At 38.7% G+C, this 27438-nt stretch overlaps 1 protein-coding gene, 1 long non-coding RNA gene and 1 gene segment (V, D, J or C); 1 reads left to right on the forward strand and 2 right to left on the reverse strand.

Annotated features, from left to right (window-relative positions):
- Positions 1–359: 359 nt before the first annotated feature.
- Positions 360–10462, reverse strand: LOC134099327 (uncharacterized). The gene is made up of 5 exons (XM_062552141.1): positions 10347–10462; positions 9890–10191; positions 7055–7085; positions 2448–2749; positions 360–575 (listed from the first exon to the last, which is right to left on the reverse strand). Exons 1-5 carry the CDS (start codon positions 10384–10386, stop codon positions 360–362), a joined length of 891 nt encoding a protein of 296 aa, XP_062408125.1. The 5' UTR covers positions 10387–10462.
- On the forward strand, positions 6136–8589 carry LOC134102284 (uncharacterized). 2 transcript variants are annotated; one of them, XR_009941503.1, is made up of 6 exons: positions 6136–6167; positions 6977–7073; positions 7202–7295; positions 7521–7600; positions 7723–7854; positions 8084–8589. It is a non-coding gene; the product is annotated as an uncharacterized LOC134102284 (long non-coding RNA). The 2 variants fall into 2 exon arrangements; XR_009941502.1 differs by lacking the exon at positions 6136–6167 and having other exon boundaries at positions 6878–7073; positions 8084–8588.
- A 14516-nt stretch (positions 10463–24978) lies between the features above and the next one.
- LOC134099334 (T cell receptor alpha variable 38-1-like) lies at positions 24979–25816 on the reverse strand. The segment is given in 3 exon segments: positions 24979–24993; positions 25319–25632; positions 25709–25816. Coding segments are annotated over 3 exon segments (378 nt in total).
- Positions 25817–27438: the final 1622 nt, after the last annotated feature.

Below are 27438 nucleotides of genomic sequence, written 5' to 3' on the forward strand. Positions count from 1 at the left end.
CCACGGACCCTGATTGTCGAATAAAGCAATGTCTTGTGTGTTTGCGGATAGGACTTCGAGTAGGGTGGACTGGCTTGTCTACAGTAGACACAGGCAAGGGGAAACTGTGTCTTACAGCACAATTGCATTTCCAAGTGAAGAGCATGCTTTTGCCAGTTAAATGTTACTTTACCGAACGGGATAGGTAACATTTAGCTTATTAGTGCCTCAATTTCAAAAATTTGTGCGAAATCATCAATTTACCATATGTTTTTGAGATGCTTGTATGTTTTCGTTTTTGCTGCATAAACTGTTTATGATATGGCCAAAGAAATCCATGATGTTAAATTACAACTGATTTGATTAACAAAGCTGCACACTCAACGTTTTTGTATGAGTGTTGAGTGTGCAGCTGTCACTGTGGGCCTCAGAGCACAGTAGTATACAGCAGAGTCAGACACTTGTAGATCCTGGATGGTCAGGGAAACACTGGAGTCGTTGAGCTCAGCATGAAATCTCCTCTTGTTCACATGATCATCATACTCAGTCCCAGAAGGAAACACTTTAACCATGTATCTGGGGAAGTCATTGGACATCTGTTGGTACCAGAAAAGATAAGGGAATCCATCTGATGTCTTGTATGTACATTTGAGAGTTCTTGTTCCTCCTTCTAATTCCACTCCAACTCTCTCTGGCTGATCAACTGTGTCCTGTGATCTGCACTCTGGAAACAATAAAACACACAATACTGTATAAGACCATACAGACTGAAGCATCAGATGCGATTGAACCTATGAACCATCATTAACCCAAATCCTACCAGAAAAACACACAGACAGCAGCAGTAACTCCCATAGCCAGTGTGCCATAATGGTACAGGGATAGACTCTGAAAGTCTCTGCCACACTCTCACTGGTACCTCTCTCTTTATCAACTGATTGGGTGGGAGGTGTCAGTACACTTCAGCAGAAGACAAGTACACTTCATGTGGTACAGACTATTTAATGGCATATGTTGGTATACACTAAGCTAGCTACAATAAGGATAGACTGTTCATTCACCAGCTATACCGACACAAACACATTCTGTAGCTGTCATCTAATAGATGAGTTGAGTGCCAAAGAGCCTTGACTCCACTCATTGGGGGAATGTATTTCTGAGTAATCAGAGTGCAGAGGATTTTTTTCATTACTATTCCCTCTTGATTGATTGTATTGGTAATTCATAAACAGATCATGTACACAAACGTGATTATAACTGAATCCTTAACATTTGTTCAATGTTTAGGGTTATACAATAGTGTAGCGATCACACCCGGAGTCAAAAGCCCTATTCGCACGGGATTAGTATTACCTGTGGACCTCCGGTCATTTTCAAATTATCGCCCCACCTCTGTGTTACTTGCAGCGCATTCGCACGGGATAAGCAAAGTCTGTAAATTACTCTATTTTCACTGACATTACACCCGGATATGTCGTATGCTAACGTCCGAAAACAACACAGAAAGTAGAAAAGATATAGCCTGGCTAACGCCTCCCACTTCTCAAATGAGACGTGGTCTGGCAACCAGACGTTCATTTTCTCGTATTTGAAAAAATGCCCAGATCCGTTCATTGGGCGCCACGGATGTCTATCAAATGCGCATAGCTCACCCAACTCGTTCGTATGCAACGCTAAGGGCTGCCGTAAATCCTTTGGCGTCGAATGTAGACGCAAGAGGGCAACGGAAACTTCTCGGATGTTCTGTGATTGGTTCGCCAGCATCAGGCGAACATTTGGGCGTTAGTTTCCAGACTGGCTTAGCAGCGGGATTGAAATCACCGCGCAAGGCAGTATGGGAAAACCCAGGCTAGAAAAGATATGCAATTGCAACAGCAATCACTGAGATACAGATTCGCACGGGATTAGTATTATCACCGGACGTCTGTGTTTGGCGAAATATAGCAGGTAATTTGCGGCGGAATTTTTACTTTACAAATTACAGACATGGCACATTCGCACGGGACTAAGATCTCAGACATTCTCCGCAATTATCACAAATCACCAAAGGTCCACAGGTAATACTAATCCCGTGCGAATAGGGCTAAAGATCACTGTATTGGCCAGGATGGTCATTTGTTGGGATAACCAGCTAAGCATTCAGGCAACTTATATAGGGCAACACATGGATAGTGTCAGCCGCTCATGTAACACACGATAAGGGTTCACCACACACATACACACGGGGATAAACACATAACGTGCAGCCTAAGAGACAAGCATGCTGTAGGCCTAATACACAACATGGTAACCGTAAATACAGCTACAATAACCGGCATTACACATCATAACACTCACTAGCATTGCATTATGGGAGACACTCATACAACATAGACATTTACAGCCACCGACACTACAATATATTCACAAGCAGCACAAGATTGAGGCTGTAAGGGTTTTTGAGTGGTGTGTCTGTGATTTCTCATCACTGTGGGCTCCAGGGCACAGTAGTAGAGAGCAGAGTCTGTCATCTTAGCAGAGGAGAGGTGCAGAGAAACCAGCTTTTCTGTCTTTTCATGTTTTATGGATATCCCAGGAACAGGAGGAGTTGCATTGTTCACAAAACCTTCATATTCCAGGATCAGGAACTGTGGTACTGAATTGGAGAACTGGCGATACCAATGTAGACTTCTAACAGACACTTTATACCTGCAGGAGAGCTTTAGATCATTTCCCTCTACTGAAGAGTATACCAGACTCTCTGGGGTAATGGAGTTCCCAACACTCTTACCTACTGGCAGAGAAATACAGGTACAAATAATTAAATGTTGTTAATCATGTATTGTACATTTTTTTATATATTTGTTTTATTGTTTATTTAGGCTATCTTAATCTTTGAAAGCATTCAAACACCTTTTAAAACATAAATACATACCCACAAACGCTGAAAATAGTATAACTACCAGAGGAGACATATTAACACAACGAGCATCTCAGATGTGAAACCACCATAGCAATCCTACAGTGACAGTGCTATGATACATCTCTCTGCCCCTCACATTCTGAGCACAGCTTGTTATGTGTATACTCTACAGTGCCCCCTATAGACAGTTTTATTCAGTATTGTAGGCCTATAGGCCTTTAATGGGTGTAAAGGGGCTAAATGCTGCAATATTTTAAGACTTTACAGTTTGTTTTCACTGTATATTATGATTTAAGTCCCATTGTTGAAATGTTTTGCTTCCTGTCTTGTGCACAAATCTTAAATCCACATAAACTCAGAGCAAAGATTTGCAGTGAGATTTGTAGTGAGTCTGCGCTTCACCTTCACAGTGGGCTCCAGAGCACAGTTGTACACAGAGAAATACAGATATGAATGATTAGAGAATAAAGATATACAGTGTACATGTTGCTAATTATACATTGTTAAATGGTAAGAATGTGTCATATTTGTTGTATTGTGTATTTAGCTTAATACTCAAAAGCATTGAAAGACCAGTGTAAAAAAAAAACAGAAACATACCCAGGAATGCTGAAAATAATACATCACATTTAAGTGAGTATGATTGTCCAGAAAACATTTATTGTTTCTTGTAAATTTAAATAAATTATTGTACAGTAAGTTGAAGCAGCCTGCAATTTCAGACATTACATTGGATGCATACTTATTATTCTCCACTAGATGGCAATCTAGTCTAATTTACTGTAATAGGCTATTTAAGGTTTTGTGTTGTGTCATGATGCCTTTCAGCAATAGTAAACCCTAGTGAATAAGAAGAAGACGTACACAGGAGCTCAAACAGAACTCTAACGATTGAAATGTTCTAATGTTTTATCTATGTTTTATCAGCAGAAGCTCTGGGTCCTGCTCTGCTTTACTAGTGCTGAAGCTCCTCCACTGATGTCAAATGGTGAGGTGAGGGGCAGGATGGGATGTCTGGTGCTGACTGAGTTCTCAGAGGGAGGAAATAGATAACGCTTAATAATAAGGCCTTAACAAAACATTTACAAGGTATTACTAGGTTAGTTAACTGTTCATATATATCATTATATAACATTAATCAATTATTTAAATAAGTTTATATATTATTTAAAACATATCACAAATGCTTTATATAGAATAAATAGGAATATCATAAACAATTTTTAAAAAGGAAAACCCATGTTCCACAATGGTTTCATTCCACAATCCACAATTAGACTAGACCAGTCATATATGGTAATAGCTTTGGTTATTGTTTTTCATTTAGATACAGTGTAATGGATTGTGTGTAACTGTTCATTATAATGTCATTCATTTCAAAGCAACAGGTGTGACCACAAACACTATTCACCGGAAAGGCTCTGATGGTTCTAAACTGATATCAGAGCACAGGGAATTAATTACTTTGATCTCTCTGAAAGAATGGCATCCTATTTAAAAATGTGAGTTTTTGTACAGCTTCTCAGATACTTTGTATCACTGGGCTACCCTCAGAGCACAGTAGTAGAGAGCAGTGTCTGCCAGAGTCAGATCTTTAATGGTGAGTTCAGTAAATGATTCACCAGTGTTAGAGGCAAATCGTTGGTCAGATCTTTCATAATTACCGAAAGATCGAGCGCCTTTGAATAAAATCCATTGTGGTGCCTGACCAAAATACTGTCTGAACCAGTAAAGAAGAACATCACGGCTGATTGTCTCATATAAACATTTCATGGTCACTGTTTTCGTTCCTTCTGGGTGACTTACAAGGTCACGATCAGGATCAATTTTGTCAGCCATTATCCCTGAAAACAAGCACTTTAAATAAATACGTTTTTAAAAATATATTTGTGTCATAAACAAATGACAAAAGTCAGCTTACTAGTGGTGATAGTGAGAATCAAAATTAATGATTTGTCCATATTGCTGCTAGATCAGTTCAGTGCTCTTGGTACGAGTGTGTGTAATGTATTCTCTGACGTGCTCCTTTGCATATGACTGACAGTGTGTCTGTACCTTTTAAAATCGAGAGGAAATACATGAGGAAGTGACACTCTCACCATGTCAGAACAACAGCAGTATTGCACTCATTAACTATTTATCTGAATTTGTTGGGTCATGACTGAACATATGCTTTTAACTCTTTTTGCTTTCATTGTATACTGTATTGTATATGGTTTGAGCAGCAGTTGGATTGGTGTTGTATCATTGCCCTTTAACATGGCATAAAGAGATTCTGGTAACACTTTACATTACAGATCAGTAATAAGTGGGTAATGTTATGGTAATATATATGCAATTTCATGGTAATAATATTTTTAAACCACATATTACAAATAATTAATGTGTAATTTCTAGACAATTACTGTGTAATTACCATACAACAATAGTGCGAGTAACTTGGGTAAAATAAAATGGTAATAACTGCTGTACATATGTACTTACCAAAGCAATAAATATTTAGGAATTACTTATTGTGACATATTATTTCTGCAATTATACCAACCTGATGGTGCTATGAAGGACTAAATGACATAGTAACTTTTAAGTGTTATGGCACAACTACACAATGGTCAAAGTTTTTGTGGTAGTTAGTTTGATGGTAAAATGTGACCTGTTATCTGTTATTATGATGAAATAAATAAAGTAATTTCACATTAACTGTTAAATATTACTGTGATTTCACAATACCTTACAGTATTATTTCACAGTAAATTACTGTACTCAAACATTTACTGTAAAATCACAGTAGCTCTATCACATTACAGCACCTTGTTGTGAAATTTGAATTGCACTTGAACCGCACAGCATTGTGGGGCGATTTCTAACGTTCACCCCTCCCACCCGCACCTGCCACCCTCAACTGAATTTTCAACTCAGCCGTCCACCAGTGACTTCAATCATCACTTTTCTGCATGTGTAAAGGCCCATTCATGCTCAACGTATGGCAATTTACGTCCGTATTTTGTACGCACGTTCTATCCGGTGGTGTATTCATACCTCCGTCCGTATTTTACGTGTGAATGCATAGCGCCCCCACTTTTTCGTGTGATATTCCTGTGGTAGTGTTCGGTATTGCAACGTTTCATCCGTTTCATCCGTAATCGTAAGCTCCTCAATTTCATGTCAAAGTACGGACGAAATCAACGGAAAGAACGTGTGAAACACTCCACACGTATCCGTATTCGTATTTTACGTTGAGCATGAATGGGCCTTAAGCTGTACAAACTCTGCCATCATATCCAAGGTAAGAAGTACAGTGCTTTTGTATGTTATTTAGAAACGGGAATTTAATTTAAAAAAATATATTGGTGTTATACTGTAATGTTTACCAAAACCGGTTGTGTTAGAAGTGGCTGGCTAGCCATTAGCTAGCGAGCTAAGAATCGCTAACATTTGCAGAGTTAGCTTTTTCAATAGCTAACTTCACGATTATGTGCAATATCTGGAATGGTAGTTAATATCATATCCAACAACACGTCTGTGTAAGATGTCGTTGTGAATGTAGTTTTAAGTTTGAATGAAATATCAGGCGCAAGTAACATTTACGTTAGCTATCTTTAAAGTGGCTGATTGTAGCCATGCAGGCTAACATTAAGTTAACATTGCAGACACAGATGAGAGTTGTTAACGTTACTTTCCTAACTAACGTGACTTAAGAATTGTCATGGGACATAGGCTTAGGTAGATAACTTAATTTAAATTTGATATACAGTAGTGCCGATACAAAGGACCAGTAAAACTAATGAATGTAGTAATTTATTTCCCACCTTAACTAAACTGCAGTTTAGTATGGCCATTGTCATTAACAGACGTGTCAAGGATGTGAATGGGGGTATGATGCACTTTAGGTTGTGAAGGGTAGTGTTTGGCTTCATGTTCTTCATTTCATAGCCCTTATTTACCCTTTGTTTGATATAGTACCTAATCTGCGCCGAACTATGTGTTTATTTAAAATGCATATGAGTGTAGTAGTGCTTCAGTGATGATCTTTTTGTCTTCTGTGTGTTTTGCAACTTATTAATCTTAGTCTCCCTCTGTTCCCTCTGTTTACAGACATTGCATTGTGAGGACTGTTGCCCTGGGAACACTGAGCGCATTCTCGAAAATTCCAAATTTGTGCCACTTCCATACGAAGACAGCCCAGAATAATGTAGGTCCGGCCCTGCACACATTCACATACAAAAATTGTACAGAATTACATATAGCATTATGATGTGTGCATTTATTTGTACGTTTATCCCCTCTCTTCCTTGTCTGTTTGTTGTTATGATTGTGTAGTGGGCTCCATCAACCATCCCGGGTAAAGTCGGTCTGTCCTGATTGCACTACTTGCTAATTGATGACGTCTAGAAGCCATAGCTGCTTCCCTGGCGTAAGTGTTAACGTGTTTTGAATGTATTTATTGGTACCATTGTGAGTGCTCTACTGTGAATGAATGCAGCTACTTAAAATACTATACTCTTGAAATATCCATGTTTACCATTGTGTTGGTGGTAATGTAAAGTGTTGTGAATATCTGCCAAACTGAGCATATTCATTATTTCAAGTGTATTGTATAGAATGCATACTTATGTTAAATCCTATCTTTTATTGACAGAGCCCTCACAAATAAACTGATACCAGGAATTAACATACAGTAGATGGTGATGGTGGTGGTGACAAGGGTGCCTTCACAAGGTAATTATAATATCTGTTTGTACATTTCATTGACTTGTCTTACTTATTTTTTAATGCTTCATTTTTTTTAAATCTTGCTCAACAATGACAAGGTGTATGACAATTGCTGTTTTATTTTTTAGGTGCCATGTCACAATCTCAGTGTGGAGCCAAAGGCTGCTATTGCAAGTCAGATGGGGGACGATCGATGTAAGGCATCAGAAAGGTGGTGTACGTACAAAGGCTGGAGCTGCTGGAGACAGTGTTGCACTTAGGTATGATATCACACAGATATACTATTGCTCAGAACTGTGGGGTCACTTTGAAATATCCTTCCTATCAAAAGAAAAGCACCCGACATCTGCATTACTTATACTGTAACTATTGCATCTGACTATAGGTTGCTAATGTGGGTATTTTTTTTTATTTGTCACAAAAGATTACTAGTTTGAGTAGTTTGTATTAGTTATATTCATGGACAGGGCCTATTGTACTCTTTTACAGATACTTGATTTACTGCCGAAGGTACCATCAGAGAACCACCCTACCCCTGCAGGACCAGAAGAGGACGGACAGGGGGCCAACATTTTTTAACACTCTGACCATGGACTATTTAAACCATTGAGGTAACGCAGACGTCTGATCCCACTTGGCTAAAACAGAAGACTGAGGAGGAGTTTCTTTCCTCATGCCATTCGCATCCTGAGCACACATACTACATTACATGGACTTGCCATACTGCACTTACACACTGCACTATTTACCCCCTGACTCATTCCGTGTCAAATCAGACAAGGTTATGCTGCACCGTCTCAGGCCTGTACAATATTTTTTTGTTCAATCCTATGTCTTCATATTATAATGTTTGTATGGGCTGCTCAATGATTTTCATTGAAAAGTGTTCATTAAAAGTTCAAATGGTATTTTCTTTGTTGTTGCTTTTATTGACCAGATCCAAAACATGTTGGTATAGGTCAGGTAAATCACAAATCAAATGTTCAAATGTACAATATCTTTCACTGTAAATTCACAGCAAATTGCTGGCTAATAAATTGCATGACTTTTACAGTAAAAATTAAAATATACAGTATGGTATTGTGATTATACACAACATGATACTGTAAATTCACAGCAAATGGCTGGCTACTGAGTTGCATGACTTTTACAGTAAAACATGAAATTCACAGTAATTTACTGTGAGATAGTACCGGTAAATTACTGTGAAAGTCATGCAATTATTAGCCAGCAATTTACTGTAAATTCACAGTGAAACATTTTACAGTGTATGGTATCAGGGCTGTAAAATGCAGTTTTGTCTTTTCGAAAGGATTTCAACAACTCCCCACTGTACAGAAAAGACAAAACAGTATAATACAGCCCTGATACCATATAGTTATTGTGAAATTACCTAATTTATTTCACAACAGATAACAGGTCACATATTATGTCACAATAAGTAAATCCTAAATATTAATTGCTTCGGTAAGTACATATTTACAGCATTTATTACCATTTTATTTTACCCTTAAATCCAAGTTATTTGCATTGTTGTTGTATGGTAATTGCACAGTAATTGTCTAAAAAATACACATTAATTATTTGTAATATGTGGTTTAAAAACATTATTACCATGAAATTGCATACATATTACCACAACATTACCCACTTATTACCGATCTGTAATGTAAAGTGTTACCGAGATTCTTGATGACGTCACATTTTTACCACCATTTGAACCAAACAGCAAACAAAACACAACAGAGCACAAGCTCCTCCTTCTTCTCTCCAAACTCCCCAAATCTCCCTCCCTCCAGTCTGGCTTTAATGATATGGGTCTTTCCAACCTCATCAGTTCCAGGCAAATGAGTCACACAAAGCTAAGATGCAATAGTAGCACTTGCACACGGAGTGAAGTGAATGAGTCGTGGGTCATGACAGATTGATGTGACCTGTCACGATCACATTGATGATGGACACAGTTTGCTTGTTTTATTAGCATGAAAAATGGCAATTTATTTGGCCTATAAGCCCCCCTAAAATTAGGGACATCATTCAGCTGATGCATATAATTTACCCATGTTTGCAGCCATCAAACAACTCTCTCTCTCTCTCTCTCTTGGTTTTTCTCTGCCCCTCTTTCTAATGTCATATTACAGTAATCTTTTATAATTGTATAGCCTCAGCCCACTGCTCTTGTCTTATAGTACAAAGATGCCCCTTTCAGTTTAAAATAACAACTGCACTCATAAGGTATGTGTGTCTGTCTGTTCCTGTCAGGTTTTTGTATGATGATGTGTGTCTGTCAGTCACTGTGGGCTGCAGGGCACAGTAGTAGAGTGCAGAGTCTGAGAGTTCAGCAGAGGAGAGGTGCAGATATCCTTTCTCTTTAGTCATTCTCGCAGACAAACGGGGGTCTGCATCTGATATCAAGAATTTGTTGTCAACAGTGTAAGTGGTTAGAAGATACTGAGGAGCTAAGTTTGGATGCTGTCGATACCACAGTATATAGACTGAAACTGAAGAGGAGTAGTTGCATGAAAGGGTTAAATTAGACCCCTCCACATCAGACACCTCAGTCCTGTCTGGAGTAATCTCATCTCCATTAGTGAGTCCTGTGAGGGGAAAAAAGAGACATTTCCCTTCAGAATAAATTATGTATAACAAATAATTGCATCAATGTAGGATTGTATTTATGTTGCTTTCAAAAATGTAATTCTAATCATTAACATATGTATGCCTAAATCAGGAGAATATAAAAACATCTCACCTGCTCTGACTGTAAGGAGTAGCACTGAGTAGAGCAGCATAGTAAACTCATTAAGGCTCCAAACAAGACAAAGAGTGCAGCAGCTTGAGCTCCTTCAACTCAGACTCTCCTCCTCCTCCTCTTCTGCTTCAGCAGGATCCTTCACATCACGTCTTCTCATGTCGGCTCCTCCTCTTCAGTAGTCTAGGCACTGGGGTCTGCAGTCGCTTGACGACTCTTTCTTGTATTTAGCACATTTGTGTACAGTACATGTATTCTAAAGAAATTGGGAGGGCACTTACAACAATGTTAACTTACTTACTGTGCATACAATGCTAAATGATTAAAGCCTTTCTCTTATTATATACAGTATATGCCAGAATTTCCATTGATTTCTAACTCTCTTTCAGCAGTTTTTATCCATTTTCCCTTCTGGGAAGTGATCCTTAAATCATTTACCTAGCTTTGAAAATGCTTTAATAGTGTTGATAGATAGATAGATAGATAGATACTTTATTGATCCCCAAGGGGAAATTCAAGATGTGTTGTGCATACTGCATAGCATCACGGGAGAGGGTTGTGGTCAGACACTTTATGCATGAGAGTTTTGACTAAGACAGTTTTTGTATGAGTGTTGCGTGTGCAGCTGTCACTGTGGGCTGCAGAGCACAGTAGTACACAGCAGAGTCAGACACTTGCAGATCCGGAATCTTCAGAGGAACAGTTTTTCCTTCAGTGTTGAGTGTAGCATTGAATCTTCCCCTAAAGTGGTCATCAAAGTTATCTCCATATTTACTTTTGTGTAGCATATATCTGGGGAATCCATTTGGCTTCTGCTGGTACCAGAAGAGATATTGATTAGCTGCTGCTGCTTTGGTCTCATACTGACAGCGTAGTGTCACCGTGCTGCCCTCCAGACCCGTCTCATCTTTAGGTTGAGTAACAGAGTCCCCCTCTGCAGAGCACACTGTGAAGACATGCGTTTAATTAATGTTCATAAAACCATAATTTGAGTTATTTTCCTATGTAAGACATCATCTTACCAGATAAGTAGGCAACAAAAATGGATAATGTCTTCATGCATTGGATCATGGCTGAAGATGATTCCAAAACCAACCCAATTTAGTCAAAGTCCTGCCCTTCAGTGTGAGCTTTGCAGCCTGCGGTCTCTATCTTTCTGACATGCTCTGGGCCTCTGGCACATGCTGAGATGCATTTGAGCAGTGAAGCAGCCCTAAACTCATAGGATGTTGATTCAACGCTCCCTGATGGTTAGAATTTGAACTGCATATAGGGTCAGGTTGACATTGGTGTGTATGTCAAAGGTCAATAAAGGGACGTGATTTGAGTAGCATGTGAGTGTTTGTCATGGAGCAGCATGATAAACTCAACAAAGTCCACTATGAAGAGTGAAGCTTGTGTGTCTGTTATGGTTCATGAGGCTTAGGACATCTGTCATATAGGCCCCTTCTCTCAAATGATGATAATTAAACCTCGAATGAACAGAAATTGGCCTGAAAACATGCTTAACCCATTTAAGCCCAAATTTTTCCCAGACATGTAAATATGCAAATCATGTGCTATTAGCAACCCTATGAAATAATCAATAAGTATTTTTTGAAAAAAGTGTGGAGAAATACATGAAAAAGCTTGTTTTATTATCGGTCACAATTGTGACCGGTGGGATAATATGCGTATTCTCAATTATAGGTTGATCAATTCGATTTTTTGTCAAAATAAGGGTATTCTGACAGCAATTACGTGTCTGTGTGCGTTGATGTGTGTGTGTGTGTGTGTGTGTGTGTGTGTGTGTTTGAATGTGTGTGTGTGAGTGTGTATGTTTGTGTGTGTGTGTGTGCGTGTGTATGTCTGTGTATGTGTGTAGGTATGTGTCTGTGTGTATGTATGTGTGTGTATGTACTGTAAGTGTGTGTGTGTGTGTGTGTGTGTATATGTGAGTGCATGTGTGGGGTTGTGTATATCTGTGTGTGCATGTCTGTGTGTGTATGTATGTATGTATGTATGTGTGTGAATGTATGTATGTGTATGTATGTACTGTATGTGTGTTTAGGTGTGTGTGTGTGTGTGTGAGTTCGTATGTCTGTGTGTATGTGTGTCTGTGTATGTGTCTGTGTGTATGTATGTGTGTGTGTGTGTATGTACTGTAAGTGTGTGTGTGTGCATGTGTGTGGGTTTGTATATCTGTGTGTGCATGTCTGTGTGTGTATGTATGTATGTATGTGTGTGAATGTATGTACTGTATGTGTATGTATGTACTGTATGTGTGTTTAGGTGTGTGTGAGTGTGTATGACTGTGTGTGCATGTCTGTGTGTATGTACAGTACCCTCCAGAATTATTGGCACCCTTGGTAAAAGTTGACTAAAAATAGGTCTAAAAAATAATCTTTAGGTGATTTATTGTACTCCCACAATGAAAACAATGAGGAAAAATACACCCTGCAAGGGAAGCAAATTTATTCTGAGAAAAAGGAAAATCTCATAAAGAAATAAATGTTTTTAATAAAAACACGTCACTCACAATTATTGGCACCCCTACTTGTAATACCTTCTTAAACCTCCCTTTGTCAATAAAACAGCATGTAATATTCTTCTCTGACACCCCATAAAGATTGAGAATACAAAGTAAGGGATTTAAGACCATTCATCTTTACAAAACCTCCCCAGCGTCCAGATTGCTAGGTCCACAATTGTGCATTCTTCTCGTTGACTCATCCCACTGTTTTTCTATGGAGTTTAGATCAGGGGACTGCTATGGCAATGTCTGAAGCTTGATTTTGTGTTCAGTAAACCATATTTGTTTTGATCTGTGCATTTGTTTTGGTTCATTGACCTGATGAATGATCCAATCATGACCAACTTTTAGGGCCTTGGCAGAGATTGTTTGATTTCCTTTGAAAATGTTCAGGTTTTTCTTGGTGTTCATGATGCCATGCACCTTAATTAGGTTCCCAAGGCCTTTGGGAATTAAAACAGCCCCACAATAGCACAGCTCCTCCACCATAATTCTGATTAGGCATGGGGTTCTTTTTAGTATAGTCATTCTTCTATGTACGCCAAAGACACCTTAAGTGTTTTTAGCAAAAGAGCATAATTTTATTTTCATCTGACAATAGACCACACTCCCAGACATGTCATGGTACCATTCAGTAACTCCTGCCATTTACATTGTTCATTAAATGACTCTACTGGCTTTAACCTGACATCCTGTCTAATTAATCTATTAGCAGTGAGGTCACTTTTGAAGATTTTTGGGGGGGACTTGGTGACCCCAAGATGATAGCTTTGTCTGTAACTCTCAACAGTGGTTCTTATGGATTTTTTGCCCATCATACCATCCTCCATACTGTGCGTGGGAGCAAAATAGCCATGGGTCTTTGTCCAAGCATGTTTGCCACATTTCCAGATGTTTAGAACCTTTTAGTCATCATTTTAACTGGAAATATAAGGCATTTTCAACAAAATACCTAGTTTCCATAGACATTCTCTTACTTACAAATGTCAACACAATTTCTTTTTATTTCAATTTAGTGTATTCTCTTGTCTCTCCAATGTTGAAAAATGACTAGAGGAGTTAGCCTCTGAGTGACTTCATTTTCATACCATAGTGAAAAAGAACGTCATGAACTACTTCTGAAAGTTCACAGACACTCTGATTTACTTTAAAAAGTTGCATTTACAGTGGGTATAGTAAGTATTCACACCCATGCTAAAGTTGACTAAAAAGAGGAATATAAAATCATCTTTTGAGAATTGATTGTAATGCCTTAATTAAAAAAATGAGTAAAAATCAAACCGTTAAGGACACTAATTTTCTTTGTGACTGAAGAATGTATCGTAAATAGATAAATGTTCTTCCTTAAATACAGGTTGCATAAGTAATTGACCCCTATGTTAAATTCCCATAGGAGCAGGAGGATTTTTTATATGTTTTTATTTTTAAAGGCCAGCTATTTCATGGATCCAGGATATTATGCATCCTGATAAAGTTCCCTTGGCCTTTGAAATTAAAATAGCCCCACATCATCACATACCCTTCACCATAGCTAGAGATTGGCATGGTGCTTTTTCCAGTTAGCCTATTAGCCTGTTTGATACTCATTGAGCTCAATGCAAATCAAACAGGCTAATAGGCTAACTGGAAAAAGCACCATGCCAATCTCTAGCTATGGTGAAGGGTATGTGATGATGTGGGGCTATTTTAATTTCAAAGGCCAAGGGAACTTTATCAGGATGCATAATATCCTGGATCCATGAAATAGCTGGCCTTTAAAAATAAAAACATATAAAAAATCCTCCTGCTCCTATGGGAATTTAACATAGGGGTCAATTACTTATGCAACCTGTTTTTAAGGAAGAACATTTATCTATTTACGATACATTCTTCAGTCACAAAGAAAATTAGTGTCCTTAACGGTTTGATTTTTACTCATTTTTTTAATTAAGGCATTACAATCAATTCTCAAAAGATGATTTTATATTCCTCTTTTTAGTCAACTTTAGCATGGGTGTGAATACTTACTATACCCACTGTACATAGGAAAATGCTCCTGTTAAATGTTGTACATTATATGTTTCAGGGGTGCCAATAATTGTGAGCAAGCTGTTTTTGTTAAAAATATTTATTTCTTTATGAGATTTTCCTTTTTCTCAGAATAAATTTGCTTGCCTTGCAGGGTATATTTTTCCTCATTGTTTTCATTGTGGGAGTACAATAAATCACCTAAAGATTATTTTTTATACCTATTTTTAGTCAACTTTTACCAAGGGTGCCAATAATTCTGGAGGGTACTGCATATGTGTGTGTGTACTGTAGGTGTGTGTGTATATGTGAGCGTGTATATCTGTGTGTATGTATGTATGTGTGTGTGTACTGTTTGTGTACTCTTTGTGTGTGTATGTGTATACTGTATGTGTATGACTTAGTGTGCATGTCTGTGTGTGTATGCATGTGTGTGTATGTACTGTATGTGTGTGTGTGTGTGTGTGTGTATCTGTGTGTGTGTGCATGTATGTATGTGTGTGTATGTACTGTATGTGTGTGTAGGTGTGTGTGAGTGTGTATGACTGTGTGTGCATGTCTGTGTGTGTATGTATGTGTGTGTATGTACTCTATGTGTGTGTATATGTGTGTGTGTGTGTGTGTGTGTGTGTGTGTGTGTATCTGTGTGTGCATGTCTGTGTGTGTGTGTGCATGTATGTATGTGTGTGTGTGTGTGTGTGTGTGTGTGTGTGTATGTACTGTATGTGTGTGTAGGTGTGTGTCAGTGTGTATGACTGTGCATGTCTGTGTGTGTATGTATGTGTGTGTATGTACTGTGTGTGTGTGTGTGTGTGTGTGTGTGTGTGTGTGTGTGTGTGTGTGTGTGTGTGTGTGTGTGTATGTACTGTATGTGTGTGTGTATATGTGTGTGAGTGTGTATGTCTGCATGTGTATGTGTGTGTATGTACTGTACAGTATGTGTGTGTAGGTGTGTGTGTGTGTGTGTGTGTGTGTGTGTACTGTATGTGTGTGAGTGTGTATGTCTGTGTTTGTTGGTGTGTGTGTGTGTATGTCTGTCTGTGTGTGTTCGTGTGTATGTAGGTATGAGTGTGTGTGTGTGTGTGTGTGTGTGTGTGTGTGTGTGTGTGTATGTATGTGTGTGTGTGTGTGTGTGTGTGTGTGTGAGAGAATGTGTGTGTGTCTCTGTGCATGTCCGTGTCTGTGTGTGCGAGTTTATATGTGTGTGTATGTGTGTGAGAGCAGAGTGCATGCCTTGTGCAATGTGAAGTCCCCTTTGACTGTGTGTGTGTGTGTGTGTGTGTGTGTGTGTGTGTTAGAGAGAGTGTGTGTATCTGTGTGTATGTGTGCATGTGTGTGTGAGAGTGTGTGTGTAGGTAAGATACAATGATTGTTGTATAGTGACAGTACTGTTGTATTGTTTGTATAGAAGTAAGTGTGCTTCTTGATACAACATTCTATCCCACCGGTCACTATTGTGACCGTTAACATATTTACTCATTTAGCAGACACACCAAAGACATTTGAATATCTGCAAATGTATATATCATAACTAGACACCTTAAAGAGCATGTGTACAAAAAATATTTTTCCTATGTTTATTTTAACATACTCTAATAACCTTTTATTTCGGGGCTGTGAGGGAGTAATTCTCTTCTCAAGGTGCACCCAGGAAGTAAACAGCTCTGGTCATGTGACAATTTACTCAAAACATCTGACACTCCACACATTTCATTGAAAAACTCTATTATTTCAATATTTACCAAAAGAGTGTTGGGATTTTTTTTAGTAACAGTTTTAGGGCCTTAAAAACATGATTTTTTTCTTCGGTCACAATTGTGACCGATGGGTTGAAATGGGTTAAGTGTTTGAGCATACTTTTTATTTTGTATCTGTCGTATAGAATTGCCGTATACCCATATACTGTTACTGCAGTAATATGGGATTTTGTCATTTTAGTGCTATATATAGATTATTACTCTGTAATCCATTACAATTCATAATTAGCGGATAGTACTTATTTTTTTGTTACATTTATGTCAATACCTACAGTAAATATGTTCTAAATCAATTACTTGTAGTTGCAGAAAATTAAATTTATGGAAGTAAGCCTGAATTTAACCCCACCCACAAAATTTGAGGTTGGGAAATTCGGTCTGAACTTGTTTCATTGAAAGGCCTCTACGGAAACTTGAGAACTATGCTGAACAATCAAATCCAACCCTGAATGTTTCACACTGGAAACCACTTAGGCGTCATGTGGCCATGAAATGAACCAATGACATGCTGCTAAAATATGTCTTCTGAGGGCACTCTGTCATTGCAGGAGCAATCAGACATTAGCATAAAGGATTCTCAAGGAAGGAGCGTCTGGTGTTAAGAGTTTACAGAGTATACCTTATACCTTGTCTACTTGCATAGGATTGTATGCAGTTTATTATAATGACATTCATTTCAATGATGCAACAGGTGTGACCACAGAGATTATTCAGAGGAAAACCTCTGATTGTGTTAAACTGATATCAGAACAATGAGAGGAAATTGCTTTGATCTCTGAATGAAAAGCATCTTATTTTAAATGTGAGTTTTTGTACAGCTTCTCAGATACTTTGTATCACTGGGCTACCCACAGAGCACAGTAGTAGAGAGCTGTGTCTGCCAGAGTCAGATCTTTAATGATGAGCTCAGTAGATGTTTCATGAGCATTACAGGTAAGTCGTGGATCTGAGCTTGTCCCACCACTGTAATCTCGAGCACCTTTGTGTGAAAGAAATTGTGGTGCCTGGTGAGGATACTGTCTGTACCAGTAAAGCCAAACATTACGGCTGCTTGTCTGATATGAACATTTCAGGGTCACTGTTTTCGTCCCTTCGGGGTGACTTGCACTGTCATGATCAGGAGCAATATTGTCAGCCATTATTTCTGCAAAGAAGTACATTAAATAAATACAATTTGCATCATATTGAACAGATCAGAGGGAAAAAAGAGGGGGAAAGTCAGTTTACCAGTGGTGAAAATGAGAATCAAAAGTAGTGATTTGTCCATGATGCAGTCAGTTCAGTTTGGTTATCTTAGTAGGTGCTGCTCCGTGTGTAACTGAAAGTGTGTCATACCTTAAAAGAGAAAGGAAATAAACATGAAGTCAATTCTCTCGTCACATATACAATAGCATTATGACATGAATTGACTATGTACGGTATCTTCATTTGCAGGATAATGGCTGAACTTGGCTGTACATTTGGTTTAGTCAGGGTCCTAAACATCCTGTTATTCAATCTCAACTCTTTCTGTCATTGTGTTGTCTATGTATAGAGTTTAAACAGTACAATGTTGACACATTTGAAAGCAGATTAGTTGAATCATTGGCCCCTTGTGGTCAGTTCCATTACTACATTTGTAATTGTTCACTGGTAATTATGGGTAAATAAGTCCTGTCAGGGTGAATAGATCTGTGATGCACAGCGGAAAATCGATAAATATCTCGGTTATAGAATTATTCCTCTGCTGAATTACTGTTCAAAAACTTCTGTTAACTTGTGCTGTGTTGCACATTTTCCACATCCTACAGCTATAATTACAGTGCATGCAAATGCACTGTTCTGTTCTTCCTAGGCATCTTCTTCTTATTATTACAGTGCATGAAAATGCACTGTACTGTTCTTCCTCGGTCTTCTTCTTCTTCTTCTTCTTATAATTATTACAGTGCATGAAAATGCACTGTACTGTTCTTCCTATTCTTCTTATTAGAGTGCATGAAAATGCACTCTACTGTTATCCGATTTATTCTTATTACAGTGCATGCAAATGCACTGTACTGTTCTTCCTAGGCTTCTTATTATTATTCCGCTGATCGATTTTTCTAACCGCAATTTCTCTTCAACCGTTTAACTTAGAAACTTCATTCAAACTCTGTAACGTAGGTATTCTAATGGATCGGGTTGCTATGACTTTTCAACTTTGTAACTTTTATACTTTTTGAACTATTAAATAAAAACTATTCAAAATTTCCCCATAGACTTAACATTGGCCTCTATGACATCACAATCGGGTCGTTGAGCAATTAGAATCTTATGCCAGGTCTCTCTCTCAGGCTTTAAGCATACAATCTCTCTGTGAAGACTACATATCCTGTTAACTGTTTCCTCTTTCCACAACTGTTTCAAAATAAAAGTCCTCACTGCAATAATACACTATTAAATCATTTAACCACTGAAACTACTCAACTATTTAACTGTTCAACCATTCCAACTGTCAGTTATCATCAACTATGCCTCCAGTCAACTAAATGAAACCTCCATGTACCTAGCAACCAACATAGCAACCATTAAAACTAGCGTTTTTGACAGTTTCCATAGCAACCAACATGATTATACTACAGTAACTTCTTTATTCCTGATAGTGGGCACCATGGATACCCTAGCAACTACTGTTTCAAAATAAAAGTCCTCACTAGCAAGTTAGCATTGTTAGCATGGTTAGCATTGTTAGCATAGTTAGCATTTTTAGCATAACTGCTAAAAATGATTAGCTAAGTTAGCTAATCAACCTGGTTAGCATTGTTAGCATAGTTAGCATTGTTAGCATTATTAGCATAGTTAGCATTTTTAACACAACTGCTAAAATGATTAGCTAAGTTAGCTAATCAACATGGTTAGCATTGTTAAGATAGTTAGCATTGTTAGCATAGTTAGCATTTTTAACATCACTGCTAGAAATCATCAGCTAAGTTAACTTATCAACCTGGTTAGCATTGTTAGCATAGTCAAAATTTTAGAATACCTGTTAGAAATCATTAGTTAAGTTAAAACAGGAATGTTTAAGCTTTAAAATGTCTACCTTATCACCATCAACTCTCTTTAAACTATGCAACCACCATGTTTACCCTAGCTACACCTTAGTAGCCATATCTACATTTTTTTGCATTTTCATGCACTGGTAATTCCTTGGAATTGCATTTCTAGTTATTATTATTCTCCTAACCAGGTCCTATTCAGCTTCAACCGTTTAACGTAGAAACTTGGTTCAAACTTTGTTACGTAGGTCTTGAAAATAAGACTAAGTCTATGTATATTTCAGTTCTGTAAACTTGATACTTTTTGAAATATTAGCAAAACATTTTTCCCCATTGACTTTTCATAGACCTCTGAAGCCGCCCTGTTGGCCATATAAGGAGATCCGGGAGTTAATTGAAGCCAACTGCCCATATATGGCAAGCTTTTTTGTAGGCGAACTTCAGAGGTCTATCGCACTGCACTGCTGATTAAACTGATTTGCACCTGTGTCAGGAGCCAGCTGCTCAAGGCCCTATCAAGTTTAATTGACAGCCAGTTAAATTGAACCTGCATTATCAGCTCTCTCTGTCTACCCATTCACTCATACACACACACATACACACACACACACACCTGACTGCAGCACTTCATATATACCACACTTCTCCATGCAATCCACAACATTCTCACCTTAACCCAACTCTCCCATTTCACTGCATCATAGAAAGCCATTCTCCTTACATCCACTTACATCCACTCACACACACACACGCACGCACGCACACTCACACGCACTCACACTCAGAGGTGGAAAAGTCAAGCTTCAGAGAGTAAAAGTCCAATCACGTATTGGTTCTATCTGTGCACTTAAACACCGGTGATCTCACCAATTAGCTGTTCTGCCTGGCTGAAGAGTTACTACTGAGAATCAGCTGGTTGGTTGGACTTTTCCACCTCTGCCCCTAAGCCACATACATACAACACACTGCCCCCCCCCCCCCTTCCCTCACCTTCCTCTGTCCACAACTGTTTGTAAATTTAAGTTTGTTTCACATTTTATCTTATGTCTTGCTTTTGCATGCACTGGTAATTTCCTCGAAATTACGTTTTCTAGTTCTTACCTGCTTTCGCACTGACCAAACAGCAACATGGTGGAAACTGCTTTAAGAAAGTGAATCTAACACAGACTGGTTGACATTGGGATCGCACAAAGTTGCACCCTCACCTTGTTACACATACTGTACATCAGCAGATTTTATAAATCTGCGAATATACTTCAGACTTACAATAATATTTTAAACTAATTGAAGACCTGACCTTTGTCACATTGTAATAATTTTTGCTTTATTCTTTACTACAAATCGTCCACATATGCACTTTGTAGACTTTTAGGTAAAGATAACTAGAAACTCTCTCATAACAACAATTGATGGCAGGAAAGGTTTTAATCAGATCCCACCATAGAAGGGACCAGCTCTGTTTGATATAGTTTATCGGAATTCTCGATATTGAGAGCTGAGAATCAGTATGTTTGACTCAGTATCTGGCTCTGTATCTGTATGTGGTTCAGGACTCATATACAGTATGGTTCACTGGAGCTTCATTCTGCAGGTTTTGGCAGTGCATTTGCGCCCTCCTCAGTTCACAATGAGAAGAGCACACAATGATTGTAAAAACAGTATAGACCCCTTCGATATTTTTAAATATCCAGAGCTTAGGTTGGGTGCACTTACGGCCTGGGGTCAGAAGCTAAGAGACCTGTTGAGTTGTCAAGGTGTCATTGTCACCCAAGGACCGCAAACCGTACCTTAATACATTTGTATTTGCTAATGGCGATTGTTTGCCTGTTCCTGAGCTGATAACAGAATGGTTAGACTGTGTTAGCAAGTGGCCAGAAATTCATTAGCAAACTTATGCTATCTGGTTGACAAGCCCAGTGTGTGTACAAGAAAAAAAAAGTAGCTTAAGTAGGCACTTTTCTTGACGTTTCCTTGACATTTCAGTCGATTCACACACACACACACACACACACACACACACACACACACACACAATTCAATGGAATAGAACGTTTTCTGACCCCGACATCACATCTTCTCATGTCGACGACTCCTCTTCAGTAGTTTAGAGACCTCTTAGGCACTGGGGTCTGCAGTCGCCTGATGACTCTTTATTGTGATTAGCACAGTTGTGTACATCAATGTATTCTAAAACAATTGGGAGGCTTGGGAGTATTTGCCAGTTTTCATTGGTTTCTAGAAATGAGAAGGGTCTCAGTGTCTCAAGTCGTTGGTCAGACGGGGCCCCTTTCCACATGTTCATTTGTTTGCTGGAACTGCTGCGATCAGTGGATCAGTGACTTCAAATTAGCTTTTTTTCAGCATTTTCTAATCTAGACAATATCACAGGGTTATAGTACACAATTAATACATAACATGAATCATTATGTTTTTAAGATTTGAATTTTTTTTCTCTGGGAGATGATCTTTGGTTTTGATAGTGCTGTGCACAGCATGGGATAGATTAGAGAGTTGATGTTAGACAGTTTTTGTATGGGTATTGACTGTACAGCTGTCACTGTGGGCCTCAGAGCACAGTAGTACACAGCAGAGTCAGACACTTGCAGATTCTTGATCATCAGAGAAACAGTTTTTCCATTAGTGTTGAGTGTAGCATTGAATCTTTCCCTGAAGTGGTCATCAGAGCTATCTCCATTATCGCTTTTCTGTAGCATGTATCTGGGGAATCCATTTGGCTTCTGCTGGTACCAGAAGAGATACTGGCTAAGTGCTGAGGCTGTGGTCTCATACCGACAGCTGAGTGTCACACTGCTGCCCTCCAGACCCGTCTCATCTTTAGGTTGAGCAACAGAGTTCGCCTTTACACTGCAGACTGTGAAAATAACAGATTTAATTAATAATCATATAATCATAATTCTAGTTATTTTCCAAAGCAAGACATTATCTTACCAGAGAAATAGGCGATACAAATGGATAATGTCTTCATAAACTGGATCATGGCTGAGGATTACAACCAACCTAATTTAGTCCTGCTCTTCTGTGTCAGATACACAGACTAAAGTCTCTCTCCCTCTTTTTCTGGTTTTCATTGACATGTTCTGGCACATGTTGCGATGTATTTGAGCAAGAGAGACGTTGATTCAGTGCCCCCTGGTGGTTAGAATTTGAACTGTGCATAGAGTCAGATTATGACATACTGTATGTGTTTGTAAAGAAAAGGGACGTGATTCGAGTAGTGTATGTGTTGTCATGGAGCAGCATGATAAACTGGGGTGAAGATCTTGGGCACTGTTGGTACCAATATAGATAGTCTCCAGAACTGTATTACTGAAATAACTAGGAATAGTGAAGTCATCATGATCTTCTCTTTCCAACTCCTCCCTCAGTTCAAACAGAACCGACTTTGTCAAAAGTTAACTCATATATTTTCACACAGTGCATGGCTTGACGTTAAAGTTTAACTTGGTCAGTCAGCTTGATTATTCTTAGCATTGCAGTGGACTTGAGAAGACATTATCTTTTGCCTTTTTCTCATCTGGCCATTAAAGGATTATTTTCACAGAAACAGAAGTAGCAGGTATCAGTTCTTGCATGCAGTTCTAGATTTGTAGAGTTGAGTTACCATTTTGAGTACTGAGAGTCACTAGTTGTATGTTGTAATTTTGAAGACATAGCACCTGTTAATCACTTGATAGTGCCCTACTAAAATATTACAAGAGGGATACATGTTTAAGTATATTTGCAATTGTAAGCCCATTCCTATTTTACATAGTATTGTATCAATTAAACCTCTTCAATGTGTATTTGTACACATTTACATACACCAACACATAAAACAGAGAATTTACATCAAAATTGATATCCATATGGATTGCAGACCCCTAGAGTTCCCGGACACCTATTTAAGTTCCCCTTTCCGATGCACACTGCTTGAACAGAGGCACATTAATGAAAAATAGATTTTGCACATTGCATGAAATGAGTATTCTGTCTCTCACTGTCAGTTAGGTTTTTGTATGACAGTCTGTGGTTTAGTGTCACTGTGGGCGCCAGAGCACAGTAGTACAGTGCAGAGTCAGAGACTTGAACTGATGAGATCTCCAGAAAGACCGTTTTCTCTTCATTTAGTGTCACCAGCATGCGAGGATCTACCTCTGATCTTTGTGGTTTTTTAGAGCTTTGTAACGTCAGCACGAGGAACTGTGGAGCTGATCTGGGATACTGGCGATACCACTGCAACCCTGGATTACTGGATGTTGTAGAGTAGTTGCAGGATAAGGTGACATTGGATCCATCTTCAATGTGACTTTGTTTTTGGTTTGATGTGATTGTATTACCCAAACTAATGCCTGGAGAAGGAAGAACATTGATACAGTACATATCTCAGTTATAAGAAGATCACTTCTCTGCCGATTCACTGTTCAAAACTTGCAACTTTGTTTGTGAGCTTTAATTCTTACCTGCTGTTGCACTGAACAAGATAAGTCCAAACAGTAACATGGTGGAGGATGCTTCAAGAGAGTGAATCCAACACTGACTGGTTGACTCTGAGATGCTCCCTTCAGACTGCACAAAGCTCCACCTTCACCTTGTCACATGTACAGTACATCAGCAGATTTGGCTGTTATCCCATACCTGAAGTCATGGGATGAGATTTGATTAATATGCACATTTAGGCTACTTTGATACAGACTTATAATAGACCTACTTGAAACTAATTGAAATAAGCCATTTTGTGATATTTGTGTTTTTGTGTGTCTTATTTCTCACGAAAGATTATCCACACTTCATAGACTTTGAGTAAAGATATATATGCAGAAACAGAGAACTACATATCAAATCAAATCAGGCTTTTTGGTACTTATACAAGGAATTGGTGAATACAAACACATAGTGAACACACAGTGAGGTGAAGCATTCACTAACCCAGAACAGTGAGCTGCCTTCATACAGTGGCGCTCGGGGAGCAGGTGACTTGCTCAAGAGCACTTCAGCGGTGGACTGGTCGGGGATCAAACCCCTCCGGTTACAAGCTAAAAGCCCTAGTAGGTCACGGCTGCTCGTTATGTTCATTTTGATGCTGGAACAGCTGCGACCAGTGACTTCAAATTAGCTTTTTGTTTTCAGACCTTCTCATGATCATTCTTACAGCAATTACGTCAGAAATGAAAATGAGTTGTATTTAGTTTTGAGCTTATACCTGAGAGTTTACAGCTTACAGCTTAGTTTAGAGCTTAGCTTAGTTTACACTATCAACAAAGGAAATAGCTGTAGCTGTCCAGGTGTTAAAAGCAGTACTGCCACAGCTGATGGGAGGCAGATGAAGGAGGACTGTTCTCATCTCAGTCTGTCAGAGACTGCTCAACCCATCCAAGACACAGGGCTGATTTAACACAACAATCCATTTGAATTGTGCCTCCATCTAATACCTAACACTATTGTAAACAAATTCAATAATATGCAGGAAAGCCTTTCTAATATAATAGAATAGAAATGTAGTGTTGTACATGGGTTATACACTACAAGCTGAATCATTGTTGTGAATATTATTTTAACCATTGTCTCCTGCACAGTCTCTGGAAAGTGATCCTTCAGTGATTTTGGTAGTGTTGTGCACAGCATATAGGGTAGACTTGACATCAGACAGAGTTTTTGAAAGGGTATTGAATCTGCAGCTGTCACTGTGGGCCTCAGAGCACAGTAGTACACAGCAGAGTCAGACACTTGCAGATCCTGAATCTTCAGAGGAACAGTTTTTTCATCAGTGTTGAGTGTAGCATTGAATCTTCCCATAAAGTGGTCATCAGAGCTATCTCCATATTTAGTTTTGTGTAGCATATATCTGGGGAATCCATTTGGCTTCTGCTGGTACCAGAAGAGATACTGATTACCTGCTGCTGCTGTGGTCTCATACTGACAGCTGAGTGTTACTGTGCTGCCCTCCAGACCCGTCTCATCTTTAGGTTGAGTAACAGTGTCCCCCTCTGCAGAGCACACTGTGAAGACATGGATTTAATTAATGTTCATAAAACCATAATTTGAGTTATTTTCCAATGTAAGACATCATCTTACCAGATAAATAGGCAACAAAAATGGGTAATGTCTTCATGCATTGGATCATGGCTGAAGATTGTTCCAAAACCAACCCAATTTAGTCAAAGTCCTGCCCTTCAGTGTCAGATACTGTATGCAGCCTGAGGTCTCTATCTTTCTGACATGCTCTGGCACATGTTAAGATGCATTTGAGCAGTGAAGCAGCCCTAAACACATAGGATGTTGATTCAAAGCTCCCTGGTGGTTAGAATTTGAACTGCACATACAGTCGGGTTATGACATTGGTGTGTATGTCAAAGGTCAATAATGGGACGTGATTTGAGTAGCATGTGAGTGCTTGTCATGGAAGTCCACTTTGAAGAGTGAAGCTTGTGCATCTGTTGAGGTTAATGAGGATTAGGACATCTGTCATATAGGCCCCTTCTCTCAAATGATGATAATTAAACTCTGAATGAACAGAAATTGGCCTGAAAAGGGGCTTAAAAAAAACATGCTAGTTTTTGAGCGTACTTTTATATACATATATATATATCTGTCATAGAGAATTGTCTTATACCCATACTGTTGCATATGGGATTTTGTCATTTTATTGCCATTACAATATGTTGCTATATGTTCTGTTACTCTGTCATCCAATACAATTCAGACTTAGCGGATTGTACATGTACTTCATTTTTTGTTTCATTTATGTTCCTAAATATGTTCTAAATTAATCACTTGTACTTGCAGAAAATTACCCCCATCCACAAAATTTGAGGTTGGGAAATTTGGTCTCAACTTTCATTGAGAGGCCTCTATGGAAACTTGAGAACTATGCCGAACAATCAAATCCAACCCTGAATGTTTCACACTGGAAACCTCTCAGGCGTTATGTGGCCATGAAATGAACTGATCACACTGCTGCTGAAATATGTCTTCTGAGGGCACCCTGTCATTGCAGCAATCAGACATTAGCATAAACAATTCTCAATGAATGAGCATCTGGTGTTAGGGGAGTTTGCAGAGTATACCTTATACCTTGTTTACTTACAGTAGGATTGAATGCAGTTTATTATAATGACATTCATTTCAATGATGCAACAGGTGTGACCACAGAAATTATTCAGAGGAAAACCTCTGATTGTGTTAAACTGATATCAGAACAATGAGAGGAAATTGCTTTGATCTCTGAATGAAAAGCATCTTATTTTAAATGTGAGTTTTTGTACAGCTTCTCAGATACTTTGTTTCACTGGGATACTGTACCTGTGAAGCACAGTAGTAGAGAGTCGTGTCTGCCAGAATCAGATCTTTAATGATGAGCTCAGTAGATGTTTCATCAGCATTACAGGTAAGTCGTCGATCTGACCTTGTCCCATAATAACTGTAATCTCGAGCACCTTTGTATGAAATAAATTGTGGTGCCTGGTGAGGATGTTGTCTGTACCAGTAGAGGTAAACATCACGGCTGCTTGTCAGATATGAACATTTCAGGGTCACTGTTTTCATTCCTTCGGGGTGACTTGCACGGTCATGGTCAGGAGCAATATAGTAAGCCATTATTTCTGCAAAGAAGTACATTAAATAAATAAAATTTGCATCATGTTGAACAGATCATAGGGGGGAAAAAGAGGGGAAAAGTCAGTTTACCAGTGGTGAAAATGAGAATCAAAAGTAGCGATTTGTCCATGATGCAGTCAGATCAGTTCGGTTGTCTTAGTACGTGCTGCTCCGTGTGTAACTGAAAGTGTGTCTGTACCTTAAAAGAG

Source organism: Sardina pilchardus, chromosome 2 (assembly GCF_963854185.1).
Source record: "Sardina pilchardus chromosome 2, fSarPil1.1, whole genome shotgun sequence".
NCBI classification, from domain to species: domain Eukaryota; kingdom Metazoa; phylum Chordata; class Actinopteri; order Clupeiformes; family Clupeidae; genus Sardina; species Sardina pilchardus.

Coding starts and splice junctions, on each gene's coding strand:
- LOC134099327 (XM_062552141.1), bottom strand. CDS start 10,386: ATGCTGCTCTACTCAGTGCTACTCCTTACAGTCAGAGCAG. Junction 10,192..10,346: donor ACTCCTTACAGTCAGAGCAG/GTGAGATGTTTT, acceptor TTCCCCTCACAG/GACTCACTAATGGAGATGAG. Junction 2,750..7,054: donor CATTATTCTGGGCTGTCTTC/GTATGGAAGTGG, acceptor CTCTGCCAGTAG/GTAAGAGTGTTGGGAACTCC.